Genomic DNA, 21385 nt, shown 5'->3' with positions numbered 1-21385 from the left:
GGCTGCCTCCCCCAGGCAGGAATTGCTAATTCCTCCGAATAGAGCCAGGAGACTGCAGTGGAGAGAGAGAGAGCCTGGGGCCTGGTGCAAGGTCTGACCTAAAGTCAGCAAAAACCAGGCTATGAGCAAAAGTCAGGCTCTGTCATAATGATTCCTTTGCTTCCTGCGGTATTGGATATTGCTTAACCTATGGGGGAATATCTCCCACTAAGGTCTGTACGTTTTCTGTGTCCAGGGAATCTTTAGCCCACACATTTTGTATTTCACTCCACCAAGTTTCCCAGCCCTTCTGCATGGTTCTTTGGTTTTATCACCTTCACTGTTTGTGCTGGTAGCCCTAGAGGGTTCAGATTAACATCTTTCCCCCCCCTGCATGGTAAGGGCTTGTCTGATACACATATTTGGAAAATCAGTGATTATTCCCAATTGCTATATTGTCTCTGCTCCAATCAAATGTTCTCTCTTCAATGGCTCACTTTTCCTGAACTGCATGTGCACCAAACTAGGGAGGTAATATTTTAACATTATGTTTTTGCTTATCCCCTGATGTTCCCTGTATTTGTACTGACTGTAACTGGTATGCATTACACATCTTTTACTAGGGGGATCCGTGCCCCCGTAATCTAATAAAAAATTGACAAGCCCATCCCTGACTTGGATGCTTATGTGGGGGCATCCCCAAACATCTACAGTCACGGGTTGCTGGAAAATGCATTCCGAGTCCTGGGGAGGGCTGTCCTATGGCATTTGTTTGTTGGTGATGGGGTCATTTAATCCAGCGGCGAAAGCGACCAGTTTCAGGCTCTTCTTTTTTATCTTTATTTCCACTGTCCCTGCTAATCCTCCATGCTTGCAGCTGTGGCTGTAAATGATCAGTCTAGCCTTTCAGCTCTCTGTTCTCCTGTATCAGCTGTCCTACTGGCATCCATTCATCACTTCTTCCTACTCCTCTGCCTCTACTCATTCCACGACCTCTAACCCCAGACTATCCATGCAGCTCACTTACTAGAGTTCCCCCTTCCTGCCTCACAGCTGCTTCTAGTTTCCCCAGCCATTCAAACAGAGGCATGTCTGCCTTCATTCTCACATCTTGCTTTCATCCATTCCACTACACCTGAGAACAATGCCTGTAACACAATGTCTTTTAATGTTTCTTGTTCTACTTTCCCTTCTCTCAATCTATGTTTGAATTCTCTCAGCTAATTGTGCAGAAGCCTCCCCTGGCATTCTTGCAGCCATGCTTGAAGATAATATAAAGTGCTGTTGAGTCACCCATCTAATCATTTGAGCAACATTATTATGAAATCTCACAGCTCGGGTGCTTATGGATCCTAATGCATCCAATAATGTCCAAAGTAATGGCTTTGCTGCTATAGAAATACCTACTGCTTGCAGAATTGTGAATGTTTATGGATCCACTCCAAAAACTCATTAAAATTTCCTGGGGGTGGGGGGGCCTACAGCTCTCACCAGAGCAGTTAGCTCATTCATTTTTAATGTATCAATTCTAGGTGTTAACCCACTGACTCTAGGTTTGTTAGTTTGAGGCTCTATACTCTTCTTCTCCCATGATTAAGGCTAAGATTTTGTCCCAAATATTTTTAGTAAAAGTCACAGACAGGTCACGGGCAAAAAATAAAAATTCACAGAAGCCATGACCTGTCCACGACTTTTACTAAAAATATCCAGGACAAAATGGGATCCGTGGGTACCCACGCTGCCTGAAGCGGGGTAGCTGTGCAGGAGCTAGGAACTGCAGGGTACCTGCAGCTCTGGGGGCTCCCCTGCTGCCCATGGGGAGCTAGGAGCTATGGGGTTCCCTCACCTCTGGTGTCAGCCAGGGGTTGCGGGGTACCCCTGCTGCCTGCAGCTCCAGGGGCCCTCAGCTAGGAGCTTGGGGGTTCCCCCATGGCCACGAGCTGTGGGGTGCGCCTGCTGCCTGTGGGGCCTGGGAGCTGCAGGGTACTCCTGCTGCTCACAGCTCTGGGGGCCTGTGAGCTCAAGGGTTCCCCCAGGGGGGCTGGGAGCTCTGGGGGTTCCCTGCAACCTGCAGCAGCCAGGAGCTCAGGGCTACCCTGGTGCCCATGGTGGCTAGGAGCTGTGGGGTACCCTGCCACCTGCAGCGGCTTGGAGCTCCAGCGGCCACCAGAGGCAGCAGGGCTACAGCAGCTCCCTAGCCCGCAGGCAACAGGAGACCCTGTAGCTCCCGACCCCCGCAGACTGAAGTCACAGAGGTCGCTGGACCATCTCCGTGACTTAATCATAGCCTTACCCACGATCAGTTCACAGCTCATGTTGTCTAATGAAATCTGTTAACCATTGTGTTTCTTCACCTATTCAATCTCCACTCTCTGGAAAGACCTGAGTGTTCTTCCTCCCCCTCTCCGTGTGCTTCGCCCATTCTAAGAGGTACCACTCTGTCTCAGTTTAGGCTTTGCCAAAACCTGGCTCTTATCATAAGGAGTTGGTGCAGTGCAGTGGTCCCTGCCCAGGATTGTTAGAGAGGAGGTGGTCTAGGTCATTCCACACGTCCCCATTGCACCACACACTCCAATAATCCCATGTTCCACCTTTTAATTTTGCTAAGGCCCCCTCTTTCCATTTCTGTCCCCACATTCCAGGTGCTATGAAAGTACCTGCAGTCTGTTGTTGCCCTCCAATATTTATGTTGGAAGATGGTACTTTTTTTTGCAGATTTTCTGTTGCGGCTCCCAGACTCTTTATTTTCCTGTTTCAGTTGCTCAAGCATATCATGCATCTGAAGTGCCCGATGCCCTCGCAGCAGGGCCTCGGCATTCCCGTGCTCGACAGGTTAGGTTACCTCTTCTCTTGTTTTGGTTCCGTTACTTGCCTCACCAATTTTATGGCATTTCGCCTTAGCCATCTCACAGCCACGGCAATAGTCTACCCTTCTTACTTTTCTTCTTCTTCTTTCAGGCTACTGTCCCAACCATAGCCTTACGTATTCCAGTCCACCTTTCCCCACTTTCTTTTTTAAAATCCTGTGGCCTACCTTTACTTGTTACCCAGCAGGTCTATTCCTCATTGAACCCTGTGGGGATCTGAAGGGAAAAGAAAGGGGGGTCCCTAGCTCAGAGTTTGCTGTTATGTTAGATGTCAATTCCTACAGTGGACAGCTCACCACTTACCAAATCAGCCATCAGGGTCAGCCAGTGCCGTCAGTTTGCGTGCGTGTGCTGTCCCAGCTCTGTGCAGATAGCTAGTACAGCGGACCTCCATAACATTACCCAGAAAGACCAGACTCGGTTCAGTGGCAAAGGCCCTTGGCCAGGTTTATTGCCCTTAAGACACAGTATTAGCCCCCTGGCTCTATGGTTACATGTAAGCTAACATGAGTGCCCACTGACAAGGGCTCAGCTCAGTCAGCAGCAGGATTTTCTGTTGCCCCCTCCTATAATTTCTCCTTTTATACATTGATACAAACAAGTTACGTATTACACTCCTGGCATGAGTGGTTACCAACCCTACACCTTGTTTGCGCTGGTTTGAACAAGACATCTCCATCCATCGTTCTAGCCTTCTATCTTTGTCCTACTTGGGGTTGGTGTGTTTCTGTACACTCTCCTAGGATTGTGTTTGTTTCCATAACTCTGTTGTGGTGTACCTGTACCAGCCTTCTGGAATGTGCTTACATTAATACCCTGTACCTAAAACTTCTTCGGAATGCCTGGGCTTTAGCAATGCTAGCTATGCGTATGCCTCATGCATGTACCAGACAGTGAACTTGTAAGCAAGCAACTGCTTTTTGATAGTCTGACTTTTACTCATAGCTTTTTTTTTTTTGCTGACTTTGGTTCAGGCCTCGCTCCAGGCTCTCTCTCTACTACAGTGGCTAGCAGCATTAGGGTGGGAAGCCCTTAACTAAATCCATCAACCCTCATTTCTGTTCTCCATCTTCCTTTCCTTTGGCCCAGAAAACAAATGCCCTCATAGGTAGCAACTAAATGAGAAGCAGAAAATGTGGAAGGCACATATAACCCTCTGGGATCAGGCACTTAAGGAGAGACTGGGCAGCTGTAGTGTCTTGAACAGGGTACATATGGAAATCCCAACTCCTAGTTACAAGGAGTTCTGAACAATAGGTTGGCCTCATTCCTGAGAAAGCAGCTGCATTCAGGACAATTCAGACTGTTACATTCACATCTGGCTGCCTGGAGCAGAGGTGGTGATGGGTCTGTGGATTAGCTTGTGTGAAGTTATCAACAAGGCAAAAAGATCAGATGAGAACCCAAGACTTTCTGAGGGAAGAATTAAAAAGGAAAGACTTGGGTGGGGGAGTAGCACAAGTATTTGGTACAAGTGTGATTGCACGTACCCTCCCCATGATCACTGTGCTAGGAGGGGGAATGTCCCTGTGGTCCTGCTTACAGAAATTTAACAAGACACTGAAGTTATCAAACCCTAAAGGAAATCACAGCTCTTCTGGCAGCAGTTAGGGCAACAGATGTGGGAGGTATCCTCTTCATATCACATAGGGAGTATCCAGCACAGCCACCCCAGCTGCCACCCCGCCATCTGCATGCTCAACTGCCTTGGTTCGCAAGAGGTGACCGACGTGCTTATTCACCACAATGTCCTTCCCCTGCCTGCAATGAAAGGTTAAAGTGAGCAGCTGCAAAATTTAAAGCTTTATTCAATGTCTGGCATTTCTACTGATCCTAGATCTGCAGAATTCTAGCCTGGTCCCCCTCTGCCACAGCCCTGGGCAATAGGACATGTGTAAAACACTTTGGGCCTAATGGTAAGGCTTCTCTTCTGTTGAGAACAGATTTGTATTACTGTAGCACCTAGGAGCTGTAGTCCTGGGCCAGGATTCCACTGTGCTAGGCAAAGCACAAACAAAGACAGACCCTGCCCCAAAAAGATTAGATGTGAGCCTGTTTCAGGAAGAGTACATCTACCAAGGAAACAATGCAATAATAGCACCTTCACAACCATAATCCCTAGGTCACAGCACAAGAAAGAGCTATATTGGCAAATTAAATTCAGGAAATTCATTAGACTTTGTGCCTTCAACACATGACAGGAAAATGAGAGGCAACTGGGCCTGCCTAAGATTAGAGCAGGCTGGCTGCAAGAGAGGGGGGAAAGAAAAAAAAAAAACCTGTCAAGTTAAAATAGTTGTAAAACTAAGGAATTTCCTATGGCACTAGCTCCATTTTTCAATTTAAAAAAAAATTTCTCTTGCCCTAGGTATGTTGACTACTGTTTGCATTGGGCTTGTACATAGGCTAGTCAATTTCTCATCAATTGCACTTTAGTTCTTTCTCCCTAGCATATCCAGTGTTGGGCTGTAAGTGCTGCTGAGGAGAATGTTTGTCTTCAAAACTGTATATAATGGATTTCTATTCTGAAATCATGGCAACATTTCTAGGGGCCCTGGAGGGGTTGGGTTTGTCCATACACAAAAAGGGGAGAGTCAAAGCATCAGCTGACATAGTATCAAAATACATAGTACAGGGAAAACTGTACAGTAAGCAGTATTGCTCAGCTGCATAGTCCATTCAGTGAAAACCTCTGGCCTGGAATGTATTCGAGGCTGCTGCACAACTCAGCACCAGAGAGCACAGAGAGACCTGCCAATATTAATATCTTTTTCTCTGTGGTACCTGGCTCATGAAATTCCTGTAGGGCCTAAGATCCTGAAGATGACACCCTTGGAAATCAAGTTTCTAATCCTTTTTACTTCAGGCAGCTTATGTTCCAGTCTGCTGGCATGAATTCTAATTGTATTTTAAACTGGTAGAGTCTGGCACTAGCTGGGAGTGCAAGTGTGCCACAGTTTGGTGCCTGTGTGACATGCACAGAAAGCTATGGACAGAGGTGATGTTGGAAGAGCTGCATTTCTGTTATGCACTCATTTCCGCACACTTGTCTGGCTGGTGCTGCTGCACTGTAATGCCTGCTGCTCAGAACTGTTTTAATTTACCAAAGCTGAGGGGATGGCCGAGACCGGGACATGGCAATATTGCAAAGAAAGCCAACTTCTCACCTGATGAAGACACCAAAAAACCCCAACTCGGAGATACATTCTGATATTTTCAAGGGACTGTGAGCCCTGAGCAAGTAATTCATTGATGTCCGAGGTGTGATCTTATCCATTAGGATATAGGAGGACCTCTCAGGGCTGTCTTTAATCTTCTCCAGAAGTTGCTTGAGCTCTTCCCCATAGAGATTGTTCCCTGGTAACATACAATCATACATTTCAACAAATCCCCACAGCAGAAGCCATTGGATCCAGTTGCATTAGATGGCCCTGAAGAAACTGCAAATGGTGCAAATGTGAACATCCACCCATGAAGCAACGAGGATGGATGCAATCACCACCCCCTGGAGACAGCACTGGCTCTCCATGGAATTCTAGATTCAATACTATGGGCCTGGTTTCCACTAGTCTGGGTCCTGGGATCCCCTCAGTGATCACCAACCCCAACAACTGCAATCATGAGCACTATCAATGGGTGGGAGTGGGGGGCGCACAGGGGCTGGCCCATGGCTGCAGAACAGCCTGCAGGTTTGAAAGACAGGTTAAAAAGACAAATCTCTCTATGAACAAGAGGCAGGAAAGAAGGAAAACCAAAGCTGACCAGTCAACTCAGGATGTTGGAAGAGATGAAGATGCTTGTACTAATTGGGCAGAGACAGAAGGAAGAGTGCATAAGTAAACTTGCTGGGTGAGATTTTGTGCTGTGCCTCCAAGAGGTGCAACACAAAACTCACAGAGGGGGAGTGAAGATGGCTTTAAGCCACTTCTGTGTCCTAATGCCACAGCTGGTAAGAGGAAAGCCGAAGTATTACATACACCAAATATGGCGTTATAAGGCACCTTGCCTGTTCCAGGTATCTTACGAACACTGCAATGAAAATACAGAACAAATATCCTAGAGAAATGCAAAGGCCTGATCCTCCAGCCAGGCTGCTGGGCTCTGTAGCTCACAAATCAAGGAAGCTGAATACCTCCGCCTTCCCGCTGAGGCTTTAGCACATATCGTTCCGGATCAGCAATGGCCATTGCAACCATCTTAGCACCTTCTTCGCCCTAGTGGGAGACAGAAATAGCAACAGCAAAATCCCAGCAGTATTTCTGTCCCTGTTTCTATCTCCAGAACAGCTGGCTATTTGTTCTACTCCAAAACTGAGCAGAAATACCACACCCCGCACAGCAAGTTCACTGAAGAGGCCAGAAAAACACAAAACAAAAAACAACTTGAAGTCTTAAATTTGACACTGTTTAAGAGAGGGTTTTTTAAATACATTTTTCACTACTCTCCTACTGTGCTATAGTTTTTAACTAAAAGGTCACACAATCAAATCAAAGCAGGTGTGAACTAGGTAGGAGACAGAAGTGTTGCTTTATGCACCACGTAAATGAGACTACTTACCATATCCAGGGAATAGAGGCCAGTAAATGTCGCTCTTATCCGAGCAACCGCCTCAGCCCGGCTGGGCAGTAATCTCTCCACGACTCCTGGCTGGCTCAATTCCTGCTGAACTTTTTTGGTCCCAGCAAGTTGGGTAGCAATGTCAGGACACTTAACTGCTTTGGACCTTTCAATCAACAACCGTGCCTCCCAGTTCTAAGAGGGAGATATAGCAAGAGTCACTTGAATGAATGTAGGTTCCCTGATCCCCCACATGTATTCCACTTCCTATAGTTAAACATTCTCATGCAGCCCCAGCGGACAGGAAAGGAGCACACAGAAGGCATGCAGACCCGAATCCATGTGGGTCTTTTCCTACTGCTGGAAGAAGCACTAGCAAATGATTCTTCACTGGATTGGCTCAGACAGACAGCTCAGCACTGGTGGTGATTCTACGCTCTGGTGCTAGTCTGGAAGTACCTTATTGCCTAAAGCCTTTTAAACAAGGATAAAAATCCATTTCAGACATGTACTTTTCCAACATGGTCCTAATGCAATACTTCAGGTCAGACATTACCTCTAGTCAGAGGGTTACATTACCAGTGAATGTGTCCCCTTCAGCTTAGTAAAAGCACTGAACTGACAACAATGTGCAGCAGAAAATTGTTTTGAGAAGAAATCTGTTCATACGTCCCAGATATTCCCCAAACCAGCACTATCCAAATGCCAGGGGTGCACTGAAGAAGCTCAGATAATTAAGGGATTTCCAAGGTAATTTACAAACTTGAGGGACGAATGACCCCGTTCAGGGTAACTGAACTTGGTGTTTGCTTTTTAAATAAAAGCAGTCAGTACCCACCTGTTTGTTATAGTTCTCTGGCATGTAACCTTCTCTGTAATACACCACCGCAACCTCTTGGCCTTCCCTAGAATAAAGACCATCATATCAATCCATCCTCCTCTAGCCCTCAGACTGTAATACGGATGGCTCTCCCTCCATGTCCTGAAAGCGAACATCTGTGAAGAACAATGCACGTATAGACAGCTCTGTGGGTAATGATTAGCTAGTGGGGCAAGCAACTGATGATGGAGCCAGCTGTGTATGGCACGCATGCAAGGCTTTTCACAGAAGAGTAGCTAGAAGCCTCTGGTTATGCATCAGAAGATCAACAATTTGAGAAATGGAGCGTTCAGAACATACGAACAATCAGACATGAACTCCTTCAAGAGCAACAGTTATCTAGCTTTTTAAAGCACCTCCCGTCCCAGTGCACAGACCATCTCCCCTTCTATTTGTTGTTGCGTAACATCCCTGTGGCAACTACAACAATTGCTTCTATGGAGAAGTGACTGTAGGAAAGTTCTGATGTATTTTTAACTACATTTAATACCATCAGTCTTCTGCTCTTGGTCACAGTAAAAGCTAATCACATTTTGGGTGAAATCTTGGCTCTGTTGAAAGTAATGACAAACTCCCATTGACTTCAATGGGGTCAAGATTTCATCCACTGTCTCCTTGACATCTCCTCACACCCTTGCCAGTGCTCTTCTGCTACTGGTCCCCTTCTCAGCTCTCCTGCACATACTTCCCTTCTCTAGTGAAAATCCATAAATTTTAAAACCAGAAGTGACCATTATACTGACCTCCTGTATAAGATGGTATGATGGGATAACGTGATTTTGGTAATTAATTGATCTTTAAATATTCACGGTAAATAGGCCCAACAGCCTGTGATGGGATGTTAGATGGGGTGGGATCTGAGTTACTACAGAAAATTCTTTCCTGGGTGTCTGGCTGGTGAACCTTGCCCATATGCTCAGGGTTTAGCTGATTACCATATTTGGGGTCGGGAAGGAATTTTCCTTCAGGGCAGATTGGAAGAGGCCCTGGAGGTTTTTTGCCTTCCTCTGTAGCATGAGGCCCGGGTCACTTGCTGGAGGATTCTCTGCTCCTTGAAGTCTTTAAACCACAATTAGAGGACTCCAATAGCTCAGACATAAGTGAGAGGTTTTTCGCAGGAATGGGTGGGTGAGATTCTGTGGGCTGCATTGTGCAGAAGGTCAGACTAGATGATCATAATGGTCCCTTCTGACCTTAGTATCTAAGAATCTATGAATTCAAGCCAAAGAACCTCACCCCGCAAACTCTGCATCAAGCCCAAATGCCTCACCAACTGCCTTGTCCTCCTCTCCCTCCACTCCCCCTGGATATACTGTCTGGTTTTCTTCTCTCCAGGACAATCCTCTCCCACCAGTGGTTCTGGTCCCTCTCCAGCAACATCTGGCTCCTCCAGTATGTTGATAGCTCTGGCTCTATCTGCTGCTCTACAGAAGTGGTCCAGGGTAGATGCATCAAGACTGTCCTCTGTTTCTATGGACACCCAGATTTTTCTTTGCAATGAAGAGCCTGGATGCGACACCACCAGCTGGAAGAAGAAGGCCGCACTGTGTGACCTGCCTGCTCTCTGCAGAGCACCAGCTAACACTCCATAGACCACAGTTTGAGAACCACTGTCCTAAAATATTGAAGTTGTTCTTCCCAAATCACTGGAAGAGCAGTTTGCCCTAGATTTGCCATTAAGTCTCAGATATGAACAACAACTCTGATATCTTGATAATGCAGGTGATCTTAGTATATCCACTCTCCAGTTCAGCAGCTATCACAAGACCAAGCTCTGGCTTCACCAACTCTGTACATGATCAGTGAGTAACAGCTGGAGAAGTTAATTATATACCACGTATGATTTAAAGGGATTCAGTCAGTAAGAAAGGAGGAATTCCTGGAGGAAACGTACACATTGTTTGATATGATATCTCTGATTAAAAAGTCGGGGGTATGGGACACACACACACACAAAACTGTAGAAACATCAAATGTGGAACTGGAGAGAAATGAATGTAGCCACATAGCTAAACTTTGGGACATGACTTGCCCCGTTTATGGTTGGACAGCGTCATGCACACTGAGGACCTGCCCAAAACAAATGATAATAAGCACCATATTTGGATTTTGTGAATGTCACACTATAGTTTCAACAGTCTGACCTGTGTCAGGACTCCAGGAGACTGAAGAGCAGAAATAGTGAGACTTTCTCCAACTAATGAATAAGATGGAGGTTACAACAACTGAGAAGAGTAAGGGAACAGTGCTTCCTATGGTGGCACTAATAACCATGCAATAAAGTTCTCCCAGTAAACGTACGTTCCCATGAGCAATGTGTCACACCGCCAGTAAGCAGAAGAGTGCTCTTTGGGGCACCCTCTAGGACAGTGTTTCTCAACGACTGGTCCATGGACTGGTGCCGGTCCCCAAGATCTCCCTGACACACTTTAAGAAGGCAGTAAAGCCAGTGCCTGGTACCAAAAAGCTTGAGAAACACTGCTCTATAACTGTTACGCTGTTTTTATACACACACATGAACGAAACATGCCATCCTGCCAGGTCCTCAGGGCTGTGGTTCAGAAGAGGGAATTTATGCCTCCATGTAAAAAAACAAAAAAACAACCCAGAAATGGTTTCTAAAACCATTTCAGTTCCAGTGAATCCAGGAAAAGCAAGCTCTGGATTTCTTATTGAAGAGGATAAAAATGTTAAACCTACTAAAATCTCAAAAGAGAGGGATATGCCACCAATTTGGACTGAAAGTTGCCATTTACTGAGTGTGATGTGAAAAGAATGTCTCAGACCCACCTCTGCCAATCTGGGGTCACACATCTGTGTCTAATGCCTGTTTAAGAACACAGCAGAATGCTGTGGCAGGGCCTCGGCAAGTACTTACATGTACAGTCTCCTGTCGTTATCTAAAGATGCCTTTTCAAACACATCTTCAAACCGTCTCCGGATCACCCGGATATTCCTTTGAGAGAGGAGTGAGAGTCATTGAACTTGGCAAAGAGACAGATATCTGCAAGTGAAATCACAAGTGGAATCTACATCCCCAATGGCTTTAGAGCCCTAGAGGAAAAGGGTAAGGCTTGCTGGCTTCTCTTCCCTTTTTCCAAGGTAATTTAACTCTAATAGATTTTCCTCGGCACCCAGAGCTCTTAAATACTGGCGAGGAGCCAAGGTAATGAAATTAAAAAGGTCTATGTGGCTGGCCCATAATCAAGTGTCCCCTTTCCATCAAGGAGATTGTCCCCATCACTCCTGCCCATCGTATTAATATACATAGCACAAAATAGATAAAAAAGCAGAAAGATACATCCCTAGGTTTTCATACCACTGTAACTGGACTAGGATCCTTTGAGAAGTCACTATAAGGATAGAGAATTGTGATGGTCTTAGGTCATAATTTAGATTTGAAGTGGGGGAGGGGTTGAGGGTATAAGGGGAAGTGAGGTGGTGTACAACCAAGCCTATTATGAACAGAAATATTCCCCTGCACTGTTGTGACCCCCCAAATACAATAGCATTGCTCTAATACAGGAGGACCATCAGAAAGTATCAGTTTTATTCTTTGCTCATAGTCTAAGACAGGGGTAGGCAAACTTTTTGACCCAAGGGCCACATCTGGGTGGGGAAATTGCATGCAGTGCCATGAATGTAGGGCTGGGGCAGGGGGTTGGGTTGCGAGAGGGAGTGCAGGGTGTGGGAGGGGGTGAGGTGTACAAGGGGGCTCAGGGCAGGGGGTTGGGGTGCAGGAGGCGTGCGGAGTATACAAGGGGGGCTCAGGGCAGGGGGTTGAGGTGCAGCAAGGGGCTTGGGGTAGGGGTGCAGGCTCTGGCCCGGCCTACCTGGAGCAGCTCTGGAGTTGCAGTGATGCGCACCGAGGCCAAGGCAGGCTCCCTGCCTGCCTGCCCACCCTTGCCCCATGCCGCCACGAGAAGTGGCCAGCACCACATCCCTGCTGCATCTGGGGCAGAGGGCTCCTCGCATTGCCCTTGCCTGTGGGTACCTTCCCTGAAGCTCCCATTGGCTGGGAACGGGACCTGCCAATGGGAGCTTCAGGGGAGGTACCCACAGGCAAGGACAATGCACGGAGCCCTCTGATCCCCCTCCCCCAGGGGCCACAGGGACATGGTGCTGGCCGCTTCTGGGAGCGCCACAGGGGTGGCAATCCTGCAGGCCAGATCCAAAGCCCTGAGGGGCTGGATCTGGCCCATGAGCTGTAGTTTGTCCACCCCGGTCTAAGAGCATGTCTATTGCCCAAACTGAAACGCTAAGTAACCCTAACACAAGTGTTTAAAAGCAAATTGGATTTTTAAATGCTCAATTTTAATAATCTAAGATAATACTAGAAAGACATGCAAGGTTTTTTTGTTTGTTTTTTAAAATGAGTTATGTGATCTGGGTCCTTGTAAAGTGGGATTAAACAAATTATTTCATCCTAAAACGTTAAACAGTTACCTGGTCCACAGCTCATTTTCTATGCAGCGTTGGTCAAAAATATTCCTTTCGGTGTCTGCAACCAGGAACACCACCACAGCCCTGAAATATACACCCCAAGAACTGCATCAGAACCTGAAACACACCCCACACAGAACTATGGACCTCTAGCTAAACATTTCATCTTTTAAATTCACTTTGGTGGTGTGTGTTGCTTGCATGGCTTTCCAACTGATGTTCTTTGCTAGTTCCTAGTCCACTGCTAAAAGGCAGTGCCAGGTGCCGTGTTCTTACTGAAAAGTAGCTCTGGGCAGGAGCACAAGGGGAAGAAATAGGAGGATTCAAGAATGGCTACAAAAAGTCTTCTAGCAGTACAAGTCTTTCATGCCTTTTAGGGAGTACCTGTGGGCAGCTGGATACTGTGTAATTTTAAAGAAAACAGTGTATGGCCAACCCAGTAACTTTGTGCTCTGTTTCAGAGTAGCAGCCGTGTTAGTCTGTATTCGCAAAAAGAAAAGGAGTACTTGTGGCACCTTAGAGACTAACATCCGATGAAGTGAGCTGTAGCTCACGAAAGCTTATGCTCCAATAAATTTGTTAGTCTCTAAGGTGCCACAAGTACTCCTTTTCTTTTTGTGCTCTGAAGAACAGAGATCCTCCTTCTCTGGGATGGTAGGGGAATTAGAGCACTACAGAGTTAAAAGAAATGTTGTATATATTAAATAGATCCCTTTTAAAAGGTGCAGTTCGAGAAATAAATGTGTACTCATCCTGACATCTTCCCACAGGCTACTCCTCCCTTACCTGGTTGAGCCATAGAGTTCCCAAGCTTTCGCAATACCCAAGGCAATCCCTTTGCATGGATTATTGTCCAGTAACTTCGAAGCTTCCTTGGACTTCCCCAAAACATTCAATATGTGCCTGTGATATAAGAGAAATAACAAAATCACATGATGATCCCAGCTGACCTAGGATTTGTAAAACAGAAGTTCAGAGAGTTTGTGGATATTAAGAGGTTATGACAGGGTGACAGCACAAGACACACAGAGCATGCAGACTGATGGTTTGCTGAAACCTCCTCACTGGCTAAGCAATGAAGTATCCGGGACTGGCCTTTGTTTCAAAGGGGTTCCCTTACCGATGCACAGCAGTGGTTCTCGAAGTAAGGCCTCCGAAGCTGGCAGCAATGGTGTTTATTTCGATTTGCTTCAGTGCTGGAGTGCCATCTGCACCAAGGTCAACCATATAATCTGAGCGATTTATTCCTAAGAACACTGACTGAACGAGAGGGAAAATAAAATACAAAATATAGCACACGGCCATTCCTCCACATCTCTGACCAGCATAGTGAGGCACCTCACTTGCCACAGGCCACTTTGACAAATTCACTTAAAAACCCCCTTTTTTAGGGCTGCAGCCAGCAATCTTCACTCTGATAAAGTAACCACTGGTGTCAAATAGAGTTTTGGCAGAGTAAAGACTGTTGGTTGGGTCCTTAGCTTATTTCCTGCATTTATTTGGACAGACATCATATGAAACCCTTATCATTTCCCTCTTTCATATACATCCCATGGCAAGAAAAGGTAACTGATGTAACTGTGCTACAAAAGAAATTTAACAGCACAGGAAAGCCCTTAAGTGCTACTTCTGACCCAGCTACATTGAACTGGAACTCAGCAAAATGCTCTTTTGAGACTTTCAGAAGACAACATTAGATGTATGTATAATCACGGTCCTCTTTCACACAAGGTTAGACTGCTCCCAGCAATACCCACCAAAAATACTTAGAGGCATGATTGCTGAACGGTCTCATAAAATGGGACAAGTTACTCAAGATACCATAATCTAGAGAGTAGCCCTATACATCCTCCTACTGACTGAACAATTCAAAAATCAACCTGTAGGAGAGATCTTTCAAATTACCAAAAAAACCCAAACTTCCATTATGAAAGAAAGGAGAGTGGCTGCTAATGGGGCGGTGGGAGGGGGAGAGGAGGGAAGAAGGGGGAGACTACTTCCTGTGGGATACCTGAGCCAACCCTTCTTTCAGAACTTGCTTGTAGATTTTAAAGAGATGAGCTGTGAAGTCATCCACTTTGATGGTGCTAGAGAAAAAAAAAGAGTATACCAATCAATTTACTTTGCTATAAGGGAGATAGATTTCCTCAGGTAAGGGCTTTATTTATTATCTATTACATGGTGGAAGCTACAGGATACACTCCCCAGCACAATGCACAGGACTGTGGTCAGACCATGCTCTTGAGCATTAGTAAGAGCTGCACAAGCTCAAGCCTCACCTAGAGCATTTACAATGTACCCTTGTGCCTAAGGCAAGAGTTTCAAGTGGTCAGATAACCCTTATCCACACACACAGCAATAGGGACCCTGATAAAAAGCTTCTCTGTGAAGAAGGTTCAGAGACTCATACAGTTAAAGGTCAGAAGGGACTGTCATGATCATCTAGTCAGTCAGACCTCCTGCATATCGCAGGCTACAGAACCTCACCCACCCACTCCGGTAATAGGCCCCCTAACCTCTGGCTGAGTTACTGAAGTCCTCAAATCATAGTTTAAAGTCTTCTAGTTACAGAGAATCCACCATTTACACTAGTTTAAACCTGCATGCGACCCAGGCCCCATGCTGCAGAGGCTCTCCCTCCCATACTCTCCCTCTGCAGCTGCCAGTGTGAATCTCTGTGAAGGAAGAGAGAGAAGACAAACAGAAGATAGAGAAAAGCAGCAAAGATAAAGACCAAAAGTCTCCCCACTCCCACTGGGGTCTGGTATAATAATTTACAGTGCAAATTCTGGGGGCCACCACCAAATTCACGTTTTGGTAGTTTACTGGCTGGCCATGCTGCACATCACTGTACTCACCACTGTATAACCCTTCTAGAAAGGGCCCTGGCACAAACTACATGTATGTTCTACTCCAAACAACTGGATTACTTACTAGCAATAAGTTGTTTACATAACACACTACCCTCACTTCCCCTGGCCAAGGGGAATCCTGGGCCTGGCCACATAGCTACAGGTATCAGCTACTAGGTTGGGGTGTGGACGTCTTTTCTGGCAAATGTCCATTTAGACAGCCCTGCAGGTTAGATGGCACAACCTTTAGTCCCTTTCCTCCCCCCACAAGGGTCAGAACAGATCAGTCATGTTGCCATAGTACAACAGCTCTTTGAACATACAAGGTGCACCCTCAGCTCCCCAGGATTACTAGACAGGTAGGGATAGCAACAGATGGAGCTGAAAGTCTGACAGAATTTTGGTCCAAAATTTGGGGGAAGGCCCAAGCATCTTGTCTTTGTGGAATATTTTATTACATGGTCTGGCAATCAGAACCTGCAGCTCTCAGACCCTCCTGGCCATGCCAACAGCTGCCAGAAACAAAACCTTCAGCGAACAGCGATACAGACAGCGAGATCCCAGTGGTTAACACTGAATTTAAGTCTCAAGCAGGTTCCCAGGTGGGAGGAAAGTCTGTAAGACCATCTGAAGTGGAGCATATAGTGGGGCAAGAGAAGCCCTACCCATACCCCATTTTCCCATATAGATCTGTCATCTTTTGCAAGGCCCAAAGAGACCCAAAACCCTTACTGAAAACAGCTAAAAAATACTAAACTTAAATAAGAATGTAGAGTCTAATGCACCTAACTACTTATGAACTACTGGCAACCATTTTATAAAACCTAATGTGGTGGGGAAAAGGAGAGGTTAGTTCTGTGACCAGTCTGGCAGACAGAAAGTGTAACCTGTAGCAGAAGTGGTGTATTTATACCCTGTCTGTAACCTGAAGAACTTGAGGGACATCCATAAACTATCAGTAGAGATGACTGAGGGCAGCAACTCAAGAAGTAACAGCAAAAATGGACTAAGATTAAGAGTGATAGAAGCTTTACTTTTAAAATATTTGTTTAGTTAACATATACAGTACAATACATACCTAGCAAGAGTGCGTTCCAGGAATTCCGCGTTCTGGCTAATAGCATCCACAAGTAGGTTAAAATCTTGCTGAACAGCATAGGCTTGTTCAAAGATGGTGCTTGGTACTACAGATGGGAGCAATGTAAAGGGAGCATAATTCACCACCTGCAGATAAGGGTCCAACAATGGAGAAGTCAGCCATTTTCCTCACACTTCCTTTTCCTAACAGACTGGGCTGAAATCCTCTGAAAGTGTGGCCCAGCCAGTTCTCATTTAAATGAGTCCCAATTTAAAACTGACATATTCTAGACTAGATCCTTACTTCATTTGTCCTTGAACAGACTTTCCCTCAGTACACCACAGGCTGCATTGCCTGAACTTTGGCATGTCTACTTTTGAGTGTTTCCATTTTACAAAACTTAATATAATGGAATTTGAGTTGGGAGACCTCAGTAACAACTCCTTAGTTACAGCTGTGTTGAACTTTTCATTTAACAGAGTATAATCTCTGTTTCCACTTTAATGGTAGAATGTAGACTCCAGATTTACCACAAGTACTGTTCAAAGAACAACTGAATTTTATAGTATATCCAGTTCTGAAATTTATCTCTGAGGGTCTCATTATTTTTGACTCACTTTGGCTACTCAACTCCAGTCACTGCAAATTCCAGACTCTTCACCTCTTCACTGAAACCACATCCCAGGCATAAGCCACTTTGAAAACAGCAATTTTATACAGGACAAAAGTTATTCTCCTTGTTTGTCATAACCTTTTGTGCACGCCAAGAGAAGCCAACTCCTCTCTCAGAAGCCAATGTGTATGCCTGCTCTGCAACTCTACCTCCCTACTCCTCAGCATCAAATCCTAGAATTCCCTAGGCCCCGGGGTGGACAAATTACAGCCCATGGGCCGGATCCAGCCCACCAGCCATTTTAATCTAGGGAGCGGGGTCTGGGGCTTGTCCCACTCCAGCCAGGGAGCAGGGTCAGGGGCTGCTCCGTGCGGGTCCCGGAAGCAGCAGCATGGCCCCCCTCTGGCTCTGACGCAGAGGCATCCAAGGGGCTCTGTTCCGCACGCTGCCCCTGCCCCAAGCACCGACCCCCCATGGCCAGGAACCACGACCAATGGGAGCTGCAGGGGTGTGCCTGCGGACGGGGCAGAGCACAGCAGAGCTGCCCAGCCACACCTCCGCGTAGGAGCTGGAGGGGGGACATGTTGCTGCTTCCAGGAGCCACTGGAGGTAAGCACCACCCGGAGCCTCCACCTCAAGCCCCAACCCCAATTTTGTGAGCATTCATGGCCCGCCATACAATTTTTATACTCAGATGTGGCCCTCAGTCCAAAAAGTTTGTCCACCCCTGCCCTAGGCAGATGCTGATCTGCGAGAGACTGACTGGACAGCAGAGCCAGCATAAAACACAAAGATACATGGCAGAGATATACTCCACAGCATCACTGTCAGTCTTCTCTAGTCTTCCTACAGCCTGCCCATGGAGATGCCAGGCAACTAGCCAGCCTTCAGCCAATACACAGTCCCTCTCTCTTACAGGCTGCTGGTGGACCTGATCAGGTCCACAAACAGGATCCTGGTCTGACAGACCCTGCTTATAACACACGAGTTCCCCTCTGGCAAGTTACAGTAGGTTCACCAAAGGGAGAAGTTGCCTCCCAAGCAGAGCTGGTATCCCTGCGAAGTCCAGGCCATTTAAGGTGACACCATCCTCTTCTCCTTGTTCAGCTGTGGTGGTAGCTGAAGGTTCCTGAAAAGCAGAACCTCCCACTGACAAACTTCTTGGGATTTACCAGAAATGAGCTCTGCTCAGATATTGGGAGCACATCCATCACACCAGGACTGCCCCTGGGGAGAGTGAACACACAGCACTGACATCCACTGTTAAGCCACCACATCCAAACTTCATGTTTTCTCATGGACAAATAAAACAGATTTTCATAATGCAGGTAGATCTCTCAGTAGAATATCTTAGTCTGACCACAGTTGGTATTATGGAGTGTGGTGAAAGCTTACTCTGCTATTGTCTCAACTCTGGTTAGTCTCCTGTGGAGCTGTGCAGTTACTGCAAAATATCGCACATTTCATGACGACTCAATAAACAAGCCTCATCACTTGCAACCATCTCCCTCCCAAGAGCTTGTCCTATGGGGCAGAAATCCTGCTGAATCATTTGATCCTTTTCCAAGAATGCATTATTTCTATGTGAGAACACCGAGTAGTTAAATAAGCCGAGCTTACGTCGGATGAATTGGAATCCTCTTTGGTCCTCATCAGAACTCCTTCAAGCAATGCTGCATCCACAGCGATCGCAGCTACCTCTGGAATGAGCTGCTCATTGTGCAAAACATCTTCCCATAGGGCCAGGTGGGCAGTCATTTCAAATACTAAAGACAGAAGAGAAGTCACTCACAGGACGGGGAGGGAACAGAGTCCAGTGCTCTTTACCTGTACATGGCCTAACCTTTTTTGCTTAGTAGGTGATGGTGGTGGGGGTGTGAAAGTGGTTGTTTTGTTTTAAATTAGACCAGATGGAACTGCAATTTTCTCCTAGCTTTAGCAAGTTCCCTTCTGTATTGAATTCTGGTCTGGATAGCAGAGGTGATATACGCAGGGTTGTTGAACAGGCTCTTAGCATAATATAGGCCTTAGTCGGCATTTCTTACTCAGGCAACACTCACACTAACTTCCCTGTGACATTTGCCCAAGAGCCAAACAGGTCCTCAGGCCAGGCACTGTAACTATCTTCCTGGGGCTTTTGACCCAACTAATTGTTCTAATATCACCTATTAAACATAATAGATGCATATTTAGAGGGAAAGGTATTGCCAGATATAGAAAAACTGTTTCTGTGGGGAGAAGTAGTAAAGCAGATACTCATGTTTTCATGACCCTTAGAAAACTGACTTAGCAGAGAGGTCAAGGACTAACCCAACTCTCTTATCTGCTCTACTGATTGGTACCTTGTTTGTGACCATCCAGAACATGGTTAGGATATAGCCACATGGTTAGGAACTATACTCTTTTTACCATACTTGTGAACAGGGCTGTAACACAAGTATCAGGCTCTCACCAATTTGTAATTTCTATCATGACTGCCAAGCTGCATCTGTGTAACTTGCCCTCAGCTGCCAGAACAGTCTGGCAAAAGTACCTGACTGCGCCAAGAACCACATTTTTGCACCACAGAGGTACGGTTGAGCAAGGAAATATCATGCAGTGTTGATGCACTGAAATATGTTAGTGCTGTAACTATATCAGATGAGCATGTCACCATTTCTAATTACAATGAATACAGTCCTACATGGTGCACAGAACTGGTCCTGCCAGGGCAGGGTTGAGGCCTACTGATGAGGCAGCATGTCCGTGGGAAGCTTGCATCATCATTGCTCAGGTTGTACTATCTCTGCAGATAAACAGAGACCCCTCAGGGCGCAGATCGCGGCTTCTTTACGTGCTGTACAAAGCATTGCTCACGTTTATTACAGCACTCTATAAATGTAACGGAAGTGTCAATAGAGCCTTTCAAGGCATAACGTCACCGGGAGAAGTGTCATGTTGGAAAGAGGACAAGCCTACAATCGCTATATAGACACCTGCTTTAGAAAGGAGTCAGTCATTTAACTGGTCAAGTTGAAACAGACATCGGTATTTAAGGTGCGTGCCTCTCAGCAAGGCACACAAAGCCCAGTGAAGGGCTTCTCGTTGGCCACAGGATACCGCACCCTGGGCTGCGTGCCATTTTGGTTATAAGTCTAGTTGATAAACAATAAGCCCTTTTAAATATACCAGTTAAGTTCGTGACCTATTCCCCCAAATAAGCCAGTCCTACGGGAACAAAGGGGAAGCCCCCCCAGGGCAGCCGCCTGGAAGTAGCAGCCCGGCGCTTTGCACAGCCGGGCCCACCGTACCCACAACGCTCGGAGCCAGCACCAGCGTCTGGCTTGCTCCGTTATCCCGCCCTCAGCGCGTCACGGCCCGTCCGGCCCCGCCTGACGCCGAGCGGGGCCCGGGGAGCGTGTGACCCGCTTTGGCGCCTGCCGGCCCGCGGGCGCCTTCTGCCCGGCCCGGGGCAGCGCTGTGACTTACCCCGGGTAACGCTGCGCGCCCCCCCAGCCCCGGGCCGCCGGGAGGACCCGGCCCGAGGAGCGGACGGACCCGGGGGTGGGGGCAGAGCGCGGGACGGCGCGGCCCCGCCCCGCCCCGCGGGATCCCTCCCCTGAGGCCGCCACTCGTCAGCGGACCGAGCCCGGGGAGGGCCCCTCCCCCACCTGCCAGGGGAAGCGACCGGCCCCGGCCCCGCCCCCTAGCCCCCGTACCTAGCTCGCGGCACCGGCCGGCTGCGCGTGCGAAGGGAAGTGTGCCCTTGCTCCGCTCAACCCCTGATTGGACGCGCCTCTCTCAGCGCCCGGAACGGCATCGAGCGCTCGCCTTCTCCCATGATTGGCAGGAGAGTGGGCCTATCACCGGGAAGTAAGGAGGGCGGGCGAGGTCGCCAGTCAGGGCTGGACTCCGGACCAGCTACAGAAGGAATCAATCGTAAGCGGGAGGCCCTGCCTCCCCCCCGCCGCGTACTCAGGCGCTCAATGCGCCTGCGCCGGGCTCTCAGTCAGGCCCTCACGGCGCTTGGCGCCCGACAAGGGCTGAGGAGCAGTGGCAGGGCGCGAAGCCGGGGGCCGGGCTGGCCTCGTGCTCTGATCCGCGCGCGCCAGGCTGCAGCCGCCGGCCGCTGGGCTC

At 47.4% G+C, this 21385-nt stretch overlaps 1 protein-coding gene across 2 annotated transcripts; it reads right to left on the bottom strand.

Moving 5' to 3' along the window:
• Positions 1-3267: 3267 nt before the first annotated feature.
• Positions 3268-21109, bottom strand: GSS (glutathione synthetase). 2 transcript variants are annotated; one of them, XM_073309929.2, is made up of 13 exons: positions 20968-21109; positions 18890-19035; positions 16657-16802; positions 14738-14813; positions 13847-13986; positions 13513-13629; positions 12730-12810; positions 11162-11239; positions 8242-8308; positions 7404-7598; positions 6979-7060; positions 6014-6203; positions 3268-4607 (listed from the first exon to the last, which is right to left on the bottom strand). In XM_073309929.2, exons 2-13 carry the CDS (start codon positions 19025-19027, stop codon positions 4484-4486), a joined length of 1434 nt encoding a protein of 477 aa, XP_073166030.1. In that variant the 5' UTR covers positions 19028-19035; positions 20968-21109; the 3' UTR covers positions 3268-4483. The 2 variants fall into 2 exon arrangements, with proteins under 2 accessions (XP_073166030.1, XP_073166031.1); XM_073309930.2 differs by lacking the exon at positions 20968-21109 and adding an exon at positions 20738-20850.
• Between the last annotated feature and the right edge of the window lie 276 nt (positions 21110-21385).

Source organism: Lepidochelys kempii, chromosome 13, assembly GCF_965140285.1.
Source record: "Lepidochelys kempii isolate rLepKem1 chromosome 13, rLepKem1.hap1, whole genome shotgun sequence".
Taxonomy (NCBI): Eukaryota; Metazoa; Chordata; order Testudines; family Cheloniidae; genus Lepidochelys; species Lepidochelys kempii.
Note: the sequence above shows the minus strand (reverse complement) of the source record. Positions and strands in the feature narration are given on the sequence as shown.

Coding starts and splice junctions, on each gene's coding strand:
- GSS (XM_073309929.2), bottom strand. CDS start 19,027: ATGACTGCCCACCTGGCCCTATGGGAAGATGTTTTGCACAATGAGCAG. Junction 13,630..13,846: donor AGAACCACTGCTGTGCATCG/GTAAGGGAACCC, acceptor CTTATATCACAG/GCACATATTGAATGTTTTGG. Junction 11,240..12,729: donor GAAAATGAGCTGTGGACCAG/GTAACTGTTTAA, acceptor CCTCTCTCAAAG/GAATATCCGGGTGATCCGGA.